General features: G+C 41.9%; 1 protein-coding gene across 3 annotated transcripts; it reads right to left on the bottom strand.

Annotated features, from left to right (window-relative positions):
• Window positions 1-2,971: 2,971 nt before the first annotated feature.
• Window positions 2,972-16,327, bottom strand: CCDC125 (coiled-coil domain containing 125). Of its 3 annotated transcripts, none has more exons than XM_079995614.1 (12): window positions 16,167-16,327; window positions 13,083-13,380; window positions 11,331-11,389; window positions 10,829-10,915; window positions 10,375-10,452; window positions 9,398-9,483; window positions 9,216-9,298; window positions 8,103-8,218; window positions 7,360-7,467; window positions 6,011-6,185; window positions 3,748-3,881; window positions 2,972-3,645 (listed from the first exon to the last, which is right to left on the bottom strand). In XM_079995614.1, the coding sequence occupies exons 2-12, from the start codon at window positions 13,366-13,368 to the stop codon at window positions 3,304-3,306; spliced, it is 1,554 nt and encodes a 517-aa protein (XP_079851740.1). In that variant the 5' UTR covers window positions 13,369-13,380; window positions 16,167-16,327; the 3' UTR covers window positions 2,972-3,303. The 3 variants fall into 3 exon arrangements, with proteins under 3 accessions (XP_079851740.1, XP_079851739.1, XP_079851738.1); XM_079995613.1 differs by having other exon boundaries at window positions 13,083-13,443; XM_079995612.1 differs by having other exon boundaries at window positions 13,083-13,498.
• Between the last annotated feature and the right edge of the window lie 845 nt (window positions 16,328-17,172).

Consider the following 17,172-nt stretch of genomic DNA (forward strand, 5'->3'; position numbering starts at 1 on the left):
TGGCCACTTTGAGAACAGAATGCTGGACTAGATGGGCCATCGGCCTGATCCAGCAGGCACTCGTGTTCAGTGCTGCGAAACATAATTCTAAATAAATACATTGTGTTCTGAACAAACTGTAGCAAATATTACTTCTTCAACATACCAAAATATTACAGAATATTTAGGCAAACTCTCAGCTTGTGAGTGTAAATATAATTCATTAATATTCAGCTTTAAATTGTTTGGATTTCTGTATGTCTGAAGTGTTGAAAGGGAGTCATGCCCAATTACTTAATCACTTCTCCCAAATAATTGTTTTTGTTTACAGCAGCACATCCTAAGCCTTCAGGCTTGATAATCTAATCTAATAGTCAGAATTATGTTAAAGTTTGTGAAAATATTTATTTGCTTTTAATGGCTTTTGGTAAAATAACATCTGGTGATGAAGAAACCATCTGTTTGCAGGTTACACTCATGTGCAATAGAAAACTTAATTTTGTTTTTAAGATGCACAGTGCAGTATTTCAAGGTCATAATCAGTTTTAATTGCCAGCAAATATATGTTAATAATTTGAATTTATTTCTCTAACAAAAATTGTAGTTTGATTGTTGTAAAGACAATAAAAATAAAAATTATAAATAAAACATATAAACAATTTAAAACATTTTAAAATAATTAAAATTAACAGTAAAACACATCAATGTTTGAATAGGCTTGTCTAAATAAAAATGTTTTAAGTGGGTACAGTAAAAAGTGCAAATCAACATATATTGATAAACTGAAGGTGTTACGCCATATGTAGTCTGAAGATTGTAATAAAACACAGGAGCTGAAAATTAGGGGTTTAGAGTACTAGAGTGCTTATCTAAGGCAACTGGGACTGTGCAGAGCAGGGTGTTTTTGTTTTTTTTTTAAATGCAACATAATTTAGGAGGAAGTCGAATTGCCCTACTTGAGAGTTCAAAGAACTGTCTGACAGTAAGAGCTGTTTAGCAGTGGAAACAGACTCCCAGAAGAGGTGGTGGACTCTCCTTCCTTGGAGGTTTTTAATAAGATGTTAGATGGCCATCTGTCATTTAGTTGGCATTCCTGCACTGCAAGGGGGACTGGATGATTCCCAGGATCCCTTCCAACTCTACGATTTTTGAATAATAACCAAGTCTGCACTTAAATCCCTTCTGCAAAATACTAATATTCTGGCAGCATCTTGTGCCACTACAGATGCATATGGCTGACTGTCCCTCCTTAGAAACATTGCAGAACAGTTAAGTAGAAGGGCTATTATGGGCCCCTCCCTCCCCCCAGCCTGAAGTGATTAAGTGGAGGAACATGTTGCTCCTGTTTGTGAGAACGTGGCCTTTGTTTCTGTTGTTGCACCACAGTTTGCAGCAGATGGGCCCTGAAAGGGAGAGTATCACCATTCGCTTTTCATTATACAACAAGTACCGGTAATTTATGCAGACACCTGCTTTTTTTTGTGTGTGTGAGAAAAACTCTGTAAGTTTTCACACTCGCCATCGATAAGAAGAGTATTATTCTGGGTGGGTTCCCCCCCCTTTTGTATCCTCTCAGCACATACAAATAATGAGTGAAGACAAACAAGACATTTTGTTTAGTTCACAACATTTGGCTGCTGCCGAAGAGCTTTCCCTGTAGTTTGTTTGTCACAGTTACAGGGACAAATTGGAACCGGTCCTTGGCTTTAAGATCTACAGCTGCTCTAATTACATCTAAATGTGCTTGTTAGTCCAGATTAAAATGGCAGCAGGAGACCAGAGCTTTAGGCTCCAAAAGAAAACAAATCTAGCTTCAAAATTAAGACTGCTGTGTACAAGGGAGCATGCAGCAGCTTTTACGATGAAAATTGGCTTCAAAAACTTGATTGGTACAACTGCCAAAAGCTGTGGGTTTATCCATTCTGAAGTGCTAAATGTGTTTCGTTATCTAAATGTGTGGTTGACTTAACATTATAGCTAGTATCTTAAATCAGGGGTCAGCAACCTTTTCCAGCCATGGGCCGGTCCACCATCCCTCAGACCATGTGGGGGGCCGGACTATATGGGGGGGGAATGAACAAATTCCTATGCCTCACAAATAACCCAGAGATGCATTTGAAATAAAAGCACACATTCTACTCATGTAAAAACACCAGGCAGGCTCCACAAATAACCCAGAGATGCATTTAAAATAAAAGGACACATTCTACTCATGTAAAAACATGCTGGTTACCAGACCGTCCGCAGGCCTGATTTAGGTGGTGATTGGGCCGGATCCAGCCCACGGGCCTTAGGTTACCTACCCCTGTCTTCAATTAAGGCCACTTTAAAGTCCCTAGCATGTAAAAATGTTACCCTTCCCCAGTTGGGGGCGTGATTTGTTCTCCTTAATACATGTGACTATGTCAAAATGAGGGGTGTATGAGTGCTGAGGAGACTGTTCTGTCAGCACAGGATTTATCCTTGTACAACAAAATCTCCCCCCTCCTCTGCCCCCCAATCTGTTCTTAAGGTTCCCCAAGCCTCCAGAGTAAATTTGGGGGCAGTGGGATGTACATGAGGGGAGTCGTCTCCTTACACTAGTTCTAATCCTTGCATTTTCACTTTTATTTAGTTGAATACTGCCCATAGTTTTGACACACTGTTAAATTATAAATGACATTACCGGTACTTAATTTTTAAAATAGCAGGGAATCCATTAATTTATGATCAGCAGAGAAAAAAGTTGTACCCAACTTGCTAAACCATATATCAGAACTGACCCACTGAAATTAATGGACTTAAAAGTCTACTGATTTTAGTGGATCTAGTCCTTATGTACGTATGTGGATACACAACCCAGAATCCCTTTATCTTACAGTAAACATTCCCATAGCATATAAATTCGTTCATTCGATCGTGAAATAGTGCTTTCAAAAATACATCTGCCCCCAATTCCATCATAGCATAAAATACACAGGCATTACGTACAAGCAAACTATTTACAAATATCTACATTAAGTGTATAAAACACATTTAGGGTTTTTTTTGCAATTATTTTAATTTAATTGGTGAAAAATGCTTAAAATCACTCTAATAAAAAGGTTCCCTGAATTATGATGACAGAATTACAGCCCAAACCAGAGGCTCTGTTGACACACAAGAACTTCTGCCTGTTGACTTCTATGTATCACAGTGATGAAGGACCTGGAAGTCAATTGAAAGCCCATCCACGCAAGCGCATATGAATCTTAAATCAGTCTTGAGCATTAAAGAGGTGTGTTGCCTCTGTCATCACCCACCCCCTTCTAGGCTCTACCCTCCCCTGTAGAGCATTCAGTATTTTCAGTTTTGATCAGCTGCTTCCTCTGTCAAATGCACATAATTTTCTTCAAGTGCTGGGGAACAAGAACTTTTAGACGTACAGTTCAGCATTCTGGTGGGAGATGTGTGGGAAATAGAGCAGGAGCAATCTTGAGCACCGCGTGTCTGGCAACTCGAACACACAGGAAGTGCTGACTTTGGGGGCTCTGAATCATCTTTGCACTGATTACTGCTAAGAGCAAGCTCTTCTGAAAATTCGCTTTCCTTATTCCGCTGCAAACTATCTTCTTTCTCTTCCAGGGCACGAGCAAGCATATAACTAACTTTTCTTTGATGGGCCAACGCTTCTTCCTTATCATTCAGCTGTAAAAATCAATTAAAAAATAAAATAAACAATATTTATTTTTACAGAGATAAAAGAACACCATTAATAATGTCCTCTATGAAGCCATACAAGTTACCAACCAAGTCTATCAGCATCCTAATGATTTCCTGTGGATTATCCAATTCTTCTATTTTCTTGCTGTCAGCACCAGAAGCAAGCATGCCCGTCAACTTTCGCCCCAAGCTTTTCCTATTCCCTTGAAATGTGAAAGCACCTGAGGGGGAAAAATAACATTCACATTTAAGTCCTGATCTTTGAGACATTCTGAACAACAACCACCTTTTTAAAGTCCAAATAAAATTAAGCCTAACACAAATATACCACTGGAAAACTGAGGCTGTTACCAAACGAAAATAAATGGCACACATCTATAATCCAGCTTCCAAAAGTACACCTGCTTTTTAGTGTGACTGCTACACTTTTAAGAGACAAAATAATAACCAGCACAGATAGAAGAAAAAGAATAGAGCAAAATGTTCTGCAGTTAAAGTGAATAAACGGAGAACAGTGGAGTGCTAGTAATGAAGGCCAAAATATGCTGATCTTAGATAACATGTTTTGAATCCTCATTCTAAAATAGTTATTCATAGTCTGTTACAGGGATAGCCAATGCGGTGCCCTCCAAATATTGTTGGGCTCGGACTCCCATTAATCCCACGTGGCAAAATCAAAGGCCAGGGATGATTGGCGCTCCAAAGGTTGGCTACCCCTACTCTACTATTAAGCTCCAATATCCTATCAGCACCAGAAAGGCAATAATATAGGGGTGAGAAGAGAAGAAATGTATGCAGGTGCTTGAAAGTGGGAGGAGAAATTGCAATAAACTGGGAGAAAATTATATGAACTCCAAAAAGGAAACAAACTGTTCATTACCGTATTTTTCGTCCCATAGGACGCTCCATCCCATAGGACGCACCTACTTTTTTTGGGGGGGGAGAAATAAAGGAAATTTTTTTTTCCTTTATTTCCCCCCCAAAACCAGGTCGGGGAACAGTGGGATGGTGGTGCTGCGCCTCCCCGCTGTCCACTGAGCTTGTGGGGCTGGCTGATGTCTGCCTGGCGTGAGGGGCGCTCTGCTTCAGGGCGCCCCGCACGTCGGGCGGCAGGCTACTGTCCGCAGCATGGGGAGCCCTCTGTTTCAGGGCGCCCCACGCGCCCCCCCCGGTGCGCAAGGCTTGCGCAAAGCATGGGGCATCCTCCAAAGGGCACCCCGTGCTCCGCGCTGCAGGCTGCTGCCCGAAAGCCGTGAGCACCCGGGGGGAGATCCCCTGGGTGCGCAAGGCTTGCCGACACCTGTGCGGAGCACGGGGCGTCCTTCGGAGGGCGCCCGTGCTCCGCGCTGCCGGCTGCCGCCCGCAAGCCTTGCGCTCCTGGGGGGAGTTCCCCCGGGTGCGCAAGGCTTGCCGACACCTGCGCGGAGCACGGGGCGTCCTCCGGAGGGCGCCCCGTGCTCCGCGCTGCAGACTGCCGCCCGCAAGCTTTGCACGCCCGGGGGAACTCCCCCCGGACGTGTAAGGCTTGCGGATAGCTTCCTGGAGCCTGGAGAGCGAGAGACGTCGGTGCGCACCAACGCCTCTCGCTCTCCAGGCTTCAGCGAAAGCCTGCATTCGCCCCATAGGACGCACACACATTTCCCCTTCATTTTTGGAGGGGAAAAAGTGTGTCCTATAGGGCGAAAAATACGGTACTTTAGTTCACTCACTGGTGGATGAATCCTCTCCCATCATTCAAAATATTCATTTTTCAAAGCAGACTGCAATCATAAGATCACACTTTTATCATATTGAATATCACCACATGCAAATTATACATGTGCCAGAAAAATGCTTCCTATGGTCTTTTAACTTGACATTTATTTTATTGGACATAATCCAGCATATTTAACACCACCACCACCAGTTTGGAGAGATTTTTCATAGCTTCCTCCCTGTAAAGACTTTTTCCCAGATAATGAATAAGTGAGATCCAGAAGGTTTCAAATAAGATATCCTGAACTTTGGCTGTGATGTTTGAACAAGACCATTGTGTTTTGAGGTGATATATAAAAGTTCTCTCTTTGATGATGTTATCTGTGATGGCTCATTGATCTATTGCTCTTCATGAGATGAGCAGTAATCAAGCAATTAACATGCATGAACCAGCCTTAAATTCTCTTGGTAGGGACTGCTTTGCTACTCTGTATGCATGCAGAATGGTTAGCTGCTATGAAATTCAGGTCAGCAAATGTATGATGTCAAACAGTAGGTTTTAGGTTTATTCGAATAGGTTTTATTCAAAACAAAAACTACAAATTCCGGGCTGCTTTCAGTACCACTTAGAATCATGCAGCATGGAGAAAATTACCATCGTCTTTTATGTTTTTCCAGTTGAATCGTTTCTTGTCTTTTCTGCAGATCTTATTCATCTGTGCGAGTCCCAGAGCCTGCTCCCTCCTCCGCATCAGCTGCTGCTCAAATGCAATTCTGAAGGCATCTGCCATAATATATGCTTCTTCTTTACTCTTCTTCAGAAGATCAAACTAGGTTGTTGTTTTTTAAGATTGAGAGAAGGTTCAGATGACGTTCAAAAAAAGAGTGAATGAATCCACATTTTGAAGCTTTTTTAGTCATTTAGACCCAGTACATTGGTATGGCAACTGCTTCCCCAAATGAAGTAGAGCTATACACACACTGTCACTAGGTGACCAGAAAATTTAATTATAACAATTGACTGGGAAAACCTCTAGTATACTCTGCCACAGGATTGACATTTAACAACAAAAACAATAATAAAAGTGGCTGTCCACACAGAGAAGCACTTTGTTCTTTGTTTACCATGGAACTGGGCTACACCTTGTGCTCGGATGCAGAATCAATGGTAAAGAGTACTAGAGTTGCTGCAAAAATAAGTATCACCTACTACTGCTCCCTATAAAATCCTCCTGCTTAGGCAGCAAACACACCCACACTTTTTCTCTGTGTGGAACAGCAACCAAGAAAGCAGAGACAGACAGACTTCTATAAACAATTATTGGCTACCAAACCTAGGCAACTTTTTGGGACACTTCCAGAGTCTTCTCTCTGAGTCTTCTCTCTCCTCCTGGCTCCTCCCTGCCCTGCCTAGAGGAGGAAGGGGGCTGGGTTTTGTTGGTGCCAGCAGCAGCAGCGCTTGAGCGGCCGCCATTTTAAGCAGCCCCTCTCCGGAGCCCTTTCGCGTGCCGCTTATCATCCCTATGCCTCTGCTACCACCACCAGCCCCTGCCGCTTGCAAGACACAGGTAAGCAGCCACCGGGGCTCGTAGTGCTCTTGCATTATTACCCCCCAAAAAATACAGTCCTGCCCCCCACAAGGTCTAGGGGCAGTGGACTGGCCCCCTGCTGAAAGTTTGCTGACCCTTAAATTTGAGCAAGAAAGATCCATCTTTGGATCCATCCCATTTTGTTTTCATAGGCTACCCTTGTCTAAATATACTCTTATGCATTGGGCCGCTAATATGTATACAGTACATATATAAATAATAATAATAATAATAATAATAATACAAGTTTTAGATATCTGTCATCATAAAAAGGAAAATGCATTGACAAATCAGCTGCCTAAACACTATATTTTTAAGCTTACATCATTTTGAACAATTTCACACATGGCAAGTGCCTTCTACACATCTTCATTAAAAGGGACAACAATGCTACTTTCAGTCCAAGCATAAATACCTCTTGTTTGAGCTGAAGCAGTTGTTTTCGAGTCGCCGCTGACATTTTTGCACAGGAGCATGGCTCTCCCTCAAGACCACTGCAAGTGCAGGCTCCAAGTACTGCCAGCTTCAAATTCAAATGCACACCATTCCATTATTGATTATTATTATTTTTTTACAAAACACAGAATAAGGGTAGACTTATGCATCTTCATAAAAGTCATATTACTGGCTTGGATCCAGAGCGGCCCTTTAGAACAGAAGGACTGCTTCCATTTCCAGAAGTTACTACAATCTAATAGAAGCTCCCATTCATGAAAGGTAGAGACGATTTTCTCTGATTCCCCTTCTGCCTCATGCACCTTCTTCCAGAGTATCCTCCAACTCTCATGGGAAGATTATCAGGTAGTGTAGGTGGGGATCAACGAAAAATCACCTCTCACCTATCCCCCACCCAGCCCCAACATTCCATTACTGTAACTAAAATCAGTATCAAACTCATTATGAGCTCTTGGGCTTGTCTATTTTCAATTTCTCCTTTTCACAGCTTGAAAAAATTTGTAGAAGATCAGCTTGGGGCAGACTGGTCTAGGAAGAAAGAGGGAGCGAGCAATGGTATTTCATGAACTGGATAAGATCCCAGGTTCAAATGGAGGAGGGAAAATAGTAGCCGAAAGAACTGAAGCCTCTGCCCTTCCACTTCATTCTCAAAGTAACTGGTATCAGCAAAAGACTCAAACAAAGCAATTTTAATATACACACCTCAAGTCCTGTTATCTCTGTAAAACCACTCTTGCTAAGGGACATGTTCTCCTGAACAATCTTCCGCTGTTTTGTATCTAGGACAGCGAGAATCTCCAAGTGCTGTTGTTCCAAAACTGTAAAGTTAAATATTGAGCAAGGAAACAGTTTGTGAAATTTCCAATCAGCTTCTTTTGCTTCAAATCCTCACTTACATAATTTTCCAATTTAATAGGGTTTGATTCTTCATTTACTAACTTGTGGGGTATACACAAAATAAAGGAGCTTAATTTCTGAACAAAGAGCTCAAGCTCGCCCACAGGTTTATGTTGGAAGCTTCCCCAGTCTCAGATTTTGTGGAATTGGTTGAGATTACGCACTAAGGAGGAAAAGGCTCTTTACAAAGCACTAGTTTTATATTCTCATATATTATGGACTGAAGATTCTGCATTTGAAGCAGGTTCAAAGCTGTGGTTTACTAAACTATGCTGAAATAATGTGTCATTAAGTGTTGCCAGAGGCAATATTAAACATTGAGAGCCAGTGATGGTGTAGCTGCTTAGAGTGACAGATTAGGAGTAAGGAGATTCAGGTTCAAATCCCTTCTCAGCTATGAAGCTCAATAGGTGACTTTCAGCCGCTTGCCACCTCACCTAGGCTACCTAGGTGAGTACATGACAATGCTAATCTTATTGCTAACTGCATCAATGCAACATGCAAAATCCTAAATTCCAGTATATTCAGTTGGTAAGAATGCATAATTTCAACCTTATGCTTCTAAGCGCGACATGATGTTGAAATCCTTTCAAGAGTACAAACAAAAGTTTAAGACTAAGACATTATGTCTAAATGATTTGAAGAACTTTACAATTATCTGTTTTAACAACTTGCATTTTTGAAAATACATTTGTTTAACTTACTCTTGGAATATCTTGTTTCGTTTGTGACTTACAATGCAATGGCCTTTGGCTAAAAACAATAAATATTGGACTAATATATTCTGCATCATAGAAAGTTAAACTGAACACAGTACACAGTACACAAAGATTAGTCTTTGCTTTTTTGCATCTAAGATGAAGGCGAGAAACAATTTCTTTAAAAGGCAAAGAACTGAAAAAGGTGGAGCATACTTACATTCATTTTCAGACTTTAGTGTTTTAACTTCATCCGTTTTCAATTTCAGTGTTTCCTTAAGTGCAGCATTTTCACAATAAATTCTGTTGACAATGGCAACAAATGACATGTTTTTAAATCATACCTCAAACATATGCTTCTATATATTGCAAAACTAAGGTATTACTTTGGTATATATATACCTGTCATATTTTTCTGCCCAAGACTCTTCTGTATTTTTGAATTTCTCCTGATTAATTTTTATTTCCCACTGTAGAACATTTATTTCCTATAAACAGTAAAATGTTAATATTAGAAGAAAGCAGGACAATATTCCATAATTTGAACATTATACTCTTAGTGTCGTGAGGATGGATCAAATTCCCTCCTACATCCCATAACCACACTGCTCAAATTTATTCTCCAAGATCATATAATTTTGCCTTAACTTGGCAAGAAACAGCCAGTGCACAACTGGCAATGTTTGAAAATAATTTATTGCAAGTAATCACCTGGTTCAAAAAGCCAACCACAAGCCAGCTGCCTGTTCTGCTGGGCGGTAAGTACATTCCAAACACCCCTGACTGTGGACTTAGTGCTCTCCTGTTCACTTTTCCTGATGAAATCTAGGATTGCAGTCAATTGTTTGTCTAAAAATACTGAGTCAGCAACTTTAGATAACTACTGATGAAAGACAAAATGTCTAGGAATGTTCTATGTATCCACACATTCATGCCATCAGTCTACTGCATTAATGTGAAAATCGATTTTTTAGTTTTCACTATTGTGGAGAAAAACTTGAAAATCTGTGGGCACAGTGTTCGCTAAAAGAGAAGAATCAAACAGTTCTTCCCATGGAATAAAAACTCTGTGCTCTGAAATCTCCGAATTGTCCAGACTTTCCAATAAGTATTCCAGCAAACTATTACAACTGTACTAAATAAAATATTGTAAATAAAAGACAATTCAACAAAGATGTGCAGTGCAGTGCCATGCATATTTACTGAGAAGTAAATTGCAGTGTTCAGTGGATCTTTTTGCCCAGTAAGGGTTGTAGTCTTAAGCATGCTTAGTCCATTGAAATCAAGTATGTTTTGGATTTTTGCTTTAGGGCTGCAATCCCATACACATCTCAGCTATTTTTGCCCCTCTTCAGAGAAAGAATAAGGTATAGTCTTACCTTTTCTAAAGCTCTCTTCTGCTGCTCTGTTTTTTTAAACACCGCTTTAGTATGACAAGTGGCTTTATCCAGCACTGCCTGAGAAATAAAAATTTTAAAAGCTGAACTATTATGTCTCGCATAATATTATGTCTCGCAGATCATACTAAAAGTGAAAACATATGTATCAATCAGTGGCAGACTTTGAGCTCTCAAATTTCAGAGGCTCCCCACTGCCTCTCACACTCTAATACAACACTGTTATGGCTCCCCCTGCAGCACAGAACCCAGTGCATCTGAACTGGTCACGCTACCCTAAAACTGCCTCTGCATCAATTAAGGAACTGGTCACCAACATGAGTAATAAAACCATAACGGTGAAGAACAGCTGTCTCATTTGCATAACAGTACATGTACAATTTGAAAAATGCTACATTACAAATTTCATGTAAATTCATATATATTAGCAAGTTACCATGCTCTGCAGAATTTTTAGTGCTTGCTCTTTGCCTTCAAGTTGTCTTTGAGATGCTTCCAATTCAACTCTTAAAACTTCTATCTCCTGGGTACGAATAAAGTCACGTTGAGTAAACAAAAATATTGGCATCATACAGAGACTTTCTGCTATGTGTGGATGGTACACCCGCTTGTGTGACTGGAAGGATTTCTCCCTCAGGCTGCAGCCCCATCTCCACACCATCTCCCACACTGTTCTAGAGGGTTCCCTGGCCAGCAGGAGAGGCTCCTGCTTAAACCATCAACCAAGGCAACCAAGGTGGCTTCAGTGCCATAACCAGGCCTAAAGCCAGACCGATATGGATCCAGAAAATCCACTTCCTCCAAATATGGGTGAAGCTGGACTTCTACTACTCTCTCAACACCATGCCCCATATTTGCTATTGCTTCTGGGTCTAGGAACATCCTATTAATGAGAAAAATAAGGTTCCAAATTAAGTCTTGCCAAGACAGGCACTTACCTCTTCAGCTTCTTGAAGGTGTTGTATTAATTCTTCATTTGATGCCTCAGAGTTAGATTCTGTGTGCATTCATAATAGAAAAAGCGTCCTGGTTTGAAACTAATAAGATGGCATGCTTTTTTTAAGTGCTTTTTTAAAACGATAAAAAAGAACTTGAAAAGCACCAGCTGTTTCTCAAAACTATGGTAATTTGCCCTCCCCTTGCACTTTTATGTAATAAGCATTTAATACACCACTTCTTAAATTTCAAGAAATAGCATCTGATTGTTGGAAGGAGAGAAAAAAACCACATTGGGCATCTCCTAATGGTGGAGGGGGGGGGGAAAGGATGCAAAAGAACTTTAGATCAAAAGGTAAAGTTAAATCAGCACTAACTTATTTAATGGCTAACCACACATTTGTTTGTCTCCATGCTGAGCTGTCCAGCACATGAGGTGTGGTAAAGCACCAGACTCAGGCAATGGAGACAGAAGAGATGGCTCTCTGTCCACACTACTGCTTCCAGAACACACACACAAACACACACACCCCTCACTGGCAAGAGGGAGGCATTCTGGTTTGCAGAGAACGCTTTGTGGAACAGCTTGGCTCCCACCAACTTTGGTGAGAGCTGCAGTGTTCTAGCAGCAGAAGTGGTGAGAGCTGAGCTCATTCAGCAGATGGGGCAGGAGGCGGCAATTTCCGGTTTACCTCAGGTGGCAAAACGGAATGAGCCACCTATGTCTCCATGCATGCATGGAACTATGTTTCAAGAGATGTATAAACAAAAGAAAAACTTGGGACACATGCACTCTAATGGAGATTCCTTAAAATAAAATAAAAGTAAAACTGAGGTGGGGAGGGGAGTTCACCAAAAGGCAAAGCAAGAAAGTGAAATATCAGAGAGCAGCTGACCTCTTTTAAAAAAGAACAAGGGGGTGGGGGAATGCAATACTCAAAGGACAAATTTCAAAATAACTGCCTGCAACACTTGCACAGTCATAATCCATACAGAACTCCAACTTGCGCTGGAAGCAATAGTTTTCTGGGAGAAGGAAATTGTATTTCCTCAGCAACATCCAGTTATTGTTTTGAATATTTGAAAAATGAGTTTCCTCCCCAAAATGGACTCTCACTCATGTTACAATCCAGTGAGACGCTACTGTACACTGCGGCCTTGGAGATAAATGAGACTACATTAATCTCTTTCATGCTTGGAATCTACAAGCTGGGCTACATCATTAGAAGCCTAGCACCCAAATGGCTGAGTCAACAAATAAGTGCTTAGTGTGCTGACTGATACACCAGTCCCCTGTACAGCACTGTTTACAACTTATATAAAGCCTTAAATGCTGCCTCCTCTCCTCTCTTGTGATACACTGGAATCTCTCATTTTTTACAGGAAAACTCGTAAAACAGTAGACATGCAAGGTCTAATATTTTTAATTCAGTTATTATAGCTTCTGTTTAAGTCAACATGCTTAAGCACACACAACTGGGTCAACACTATCCATCATACATATATCTTACATTCCTTATTTTTTGTTTTGAACACCTACAGGAATATGTGAAAAGCTCAGTATAACTGAAAATTTGAAACCAGCATTTTAGGTGGTGCAATAAACTGTTTCGCCTGCTGCTCTATATTTGTTGTTCTGTGGTACTTACATGCTTCTGGAGATGTTTATGAATTAAGTATCTTAATAGCAACATTTACGTGCTGTATGAAGAATACTAAATGGTCCAAAAGTTTGGATTGAACTAAAACCTTACCAGAGCTGTTTTGTCGGTTGCAGCTACGAAATGCATTGATTCCCATTTTTTTGACTGACGTGTCATTTAAACTGTTACACCTTGAGCAATGAAAAACTGTTGCATCACATTCTTCTCCTTTTTTTCGCAGCATAAACGGACTGAAGCTTTTCCTTGCTGAACCTCTTCTAGGCATACCTGGGTGTGCGCCGAAGCTTTCTGGTTCATACATATCACTTTGCCTTCTAATGAGTCCATTTCCCAAATCTCCACATGCCATGTCATCATCTTCACCTTCTGAGGTCATACCCAGTTTGTTCTGCAATGACACTGCTTCACTCATTGGCAACATAAATAGCTTCTTATTTCAAGCTAGCAGTGCCTTTGTTTAAATACAAAAGCTTTGTTTAAACACAAACACGTCAGGGAAAGTTGTGCTGGAAAATAAATTAATAAAAACGAATAATTATGTTATAACAAAACTAAAGATGTCTCAGTTTCTTTAAAAGCCACTTCCGCCATTTCTAGGCGGCAGCAAATAGTTTTTTTACACTGTACTAAGATTTTCCTAAATAACCCATGCTTCTTGTCGAAAAGATTACTAATTACAGGAAGCATTTCCTGCAAATTAAACACATGTATTGTTAGTACTGATTTCAAAGCACGACTGCAAAATAAGATTCCAAGAACTTAAAAGCATATCAGTGTAATCTGCCTTGCTGGCAGGACCATAAACACACCCAGTCATTTTGTTTACTTTAAAATGTAATAAAAAAGAAAGCATTGTTTAACTTACAATCCAACAACTGCAAAAGTCACATCAAGACCTATGCGTTCTTGTATGAGACGTGCATATTACACTATGTTATTGCTTTCCTAGTTCTCTTTAATAGAATCCAGCCATTTATAACATCCTCACAAAGGAACTCTGAATACTTGGCTGCTTTTTTTTTTAACAAATAATGTTAAGAGGAAGCATTTATAGAAAACCCTCTCTTCACTAAGGTGCTACTGGACAATTTTTAAATTTTTAAAATTTATTTTGCCTGTCTCAGACCAACACAGCTGCCACCTGAATCTAGAAACATAGAATTACAGAATCATAGAATTGTAGAGTTCGAAGGGACCTGGAGAATCATCCACTCCAACCCCTTGCAGTGCAGGAATATACAGCTGTCCCATACGGGGACCAAACCTGCAACCTTAGGGTTATCAGAACCACACTTGTATCAACAAAAAGCATTAAGCACTGCTCATTTCTCATTAGAATGCCACACAGTTAGTTTTATATTTGAAACAACAAGCATTTTATATTTATTAAGTACACAATGAGCAAAGCATATTTATCTGCAGGTATAAACCACAGAGCCTAGGGCTTGCAGATCAGAAGGTCGGCGGTTCGAATCCCTATGATGGGGTGAGCTCCTGTTGCTCAATCCCTGCTCCTGCCAACCTAGCAGTTCAAAAGCACAAAGTGCAAGTAGATAAATAGGTACAGCTCTGGCGGGAAGGTAAACGGCGTTTCCGTGAGCTACTCTGGTTCACCAGAAGTGGCTTAGTCATGCTGGCCACATGACCCGGAAGCTGTCTATGGACAAACGCCAATTCCCTCAGCCTATAGAGTAAGATGAGCGCCGCAACCCTAGAGTTGTCTGCGGCTGGACCTAATGGTCAGGGGTCCCTTTACCTTTACTTATATAGCTAGCAGGTAAGTGGCTGTGGCTCAGTGATAGAGCATCTGCTTTCCATGCAAAAGATCCCAGGCTTCATCCCCAGCATCTCTAGGTAGGGCTGAGAGAGAGGCTTGTTTGAAATCCGGAATTGCTCCCAATCAGTGCAGACAATGTTGAGTTAGATGGACCCATGGTCTGACTCATTATAAGGCGGCTTCCTGATGTCTTAACATTCCATGGTACAGTAAATCCAATACAGTGGTACCTCAGGTTAAGTACTTAATTCGTTCCGGAGGTCTGTTCTTAACCTGAAACTGTTCTTAACCTGAAGCACCACTTTAGCTAATGGGGCCTCCTGCTGCTGCTGCCGCGCCGGCGGAGCACGATTTCTGTTCTCATCCTGAAGCAAAGTTCTTAACCCAAGGTACTATGTATGTAACCTGAAGCGTATGTAACCCAAGGTACCACTGTATTGCAAAACATCCCTTATTGCTGCATAACTATACAGCAACAGGCATTTTATATTTATAATATACAGTTATAAGATTCTTCATATTTATGTACAGTTGTAGCTGGCAGAAAAGCCAGAAATGCATGGACCCAAGATTACAGAACATACCTTATCGATGCAGAATCATATAATGGGTCCCCTTTACTTATTTTAGGGCTTCCCAGAATAAAGAACTTATCCTCTAATTATCTCTTTCATGGGTAGCTCAGTTGACTAGAGTGTGATGCTGACAATGTCAAGGTTGCGTGTTCGATCTTGCCTAAGGGACAGCTGCATATTCCTGCATTGCAGGGGTTAGACGAGATGATTCTCAGGATCCCTTCCAACTCTGTGATTCTATCAATCAATTATGACAACACCTTAAGGGCTTTCTCTTCTGTCCCCCCCCCCTTTTCTTTAAAAAGCTGTATGCCCAACCAACATTCAACAGGTGCTGCTTTGAGCATCACTGGCGTCTCCATACAGGGCAAAACTGTGGTCTGCTGAAGGTCTCCCTTTGCCACCAATATTAAAAGGCACAGGAAAGAACGGCAAGGAAAGCTCCCCGTCCGAGTTGCAGGGGCAACGCAAAATCTCAGAGGGCGCCTGAGCCGGGCGAACGCAGCTCCCGCCAACGCGAATTCTGACTAAAAAGAGAACGCGAAGCTTTACGAAGTGTGCATGCACACGAAAGCTTATGCCCAGAACAAACTTAGTTGGTCTCTAAGGTGCTACTGGACAATTTTTTAGTTTTTTTATTTATTTCCACTTTCACGAAAGAGCGCGTAGCGCGAGCCTCCCGGGCTTCCCTCCGCGCCACATGCACAGAACCGCGACGCCCCACGGCTCGGCCCCTCCTCGGCCCCCTTTCCCTCTCCCACGGGGCCGAGCTTTCCAGAGCTGCGGGCCTCCGCGCGCAAGCCAAGCCCGCCGCAGACCCACCTGGCCGGCGAGGCGAGCAGGGCTTCCTTCCTCCTTCCCTCCAGTCCAGCCGTCGCCCTTCCCGGTCCGTCCCTCAGTTCCTCCCGGCCTCCCTCCGGGGCAGGCCTTCACCTGCCCGCCTACCCCAACTAGCCCTTCCTTCCCCGCAGCTAGAGGAGGAACCTGCAGAGTCAAGAGTGGGCACGGTAATATAAGAAGCTGGTTGCAAATATCCATCTAACTGGCCCATTAGTTTTTAAGGCGCCGCCCACAAGCCTCTGTGCCGTTGCAGCAGGAAGAAATGGTACCTGACACTAAGTTATACCCATCTGCTGCGAGGCAGTGGTTTTTTTGGGGGGGGTGTATTTATTTCACTTACCTGGGAGGTCCCCAGAGAGGCATATTTGGTGTCTATGTTCCTGTCCAAATACAGTGCCAATCAGGGTCGCATTTAGGTTTGATGGGGCCCTTTGTATGTCCAGCTGTCCTTTGTCAACAACAAATTGTCGATGTTTTTTGTGTTGAATATATGCTATATGGTAATTTATGGACCTACACAACACAAAACACTGTTGCTGTATGTAGGTTTTGTTTTAGTATTTTATCTTATATTTTGGCAATGTACCAGTACATCCAGGTTTTTTCCCCTTTATTTTTTTGGGGGGCCCCCAAGAGAGTGGGGCACTAAGCTATAGTTTGCTTAGCTTATATGTAAATCCAGCACTGGTGCCAATACCGTGGTACCTCTGGTTACAAACGCTTCGGGTTACGAGCTCTGCTAAGCCGGAAGTAGCTGCTCCCGGTTGCGAACTTTGCCCCAGGATGCGAATGGAAATCGTGTGCCAGAAGCGCACGCGCAGCGGGAGGCCCCATTAGCAAAAGCGCGCCTCAGGTTAAGAACGGACCTCCGGAACGAATTAAGTTTGTAACCAGAGGTACCACCGTACAGTGCAATCCTGAAATTCTCATCTTTCCTTACAGGAAATGCTAGCTGGGACTGATGGGAGTCAGAGGCTTCAATATCTAG

The sequence above is a fragment of the Podarcis cretensis genome (genome assembly GCF_951804945.1).
Source record: "Podarcis cretensis genome assembly, chromosome: 11".
Taxonomy (NCBI): Eukaryota; Metazoa; Chordata; class Lepidosauria; order Squamata; family Lacertidae; genus Podarcis; species Podarcis cretensis.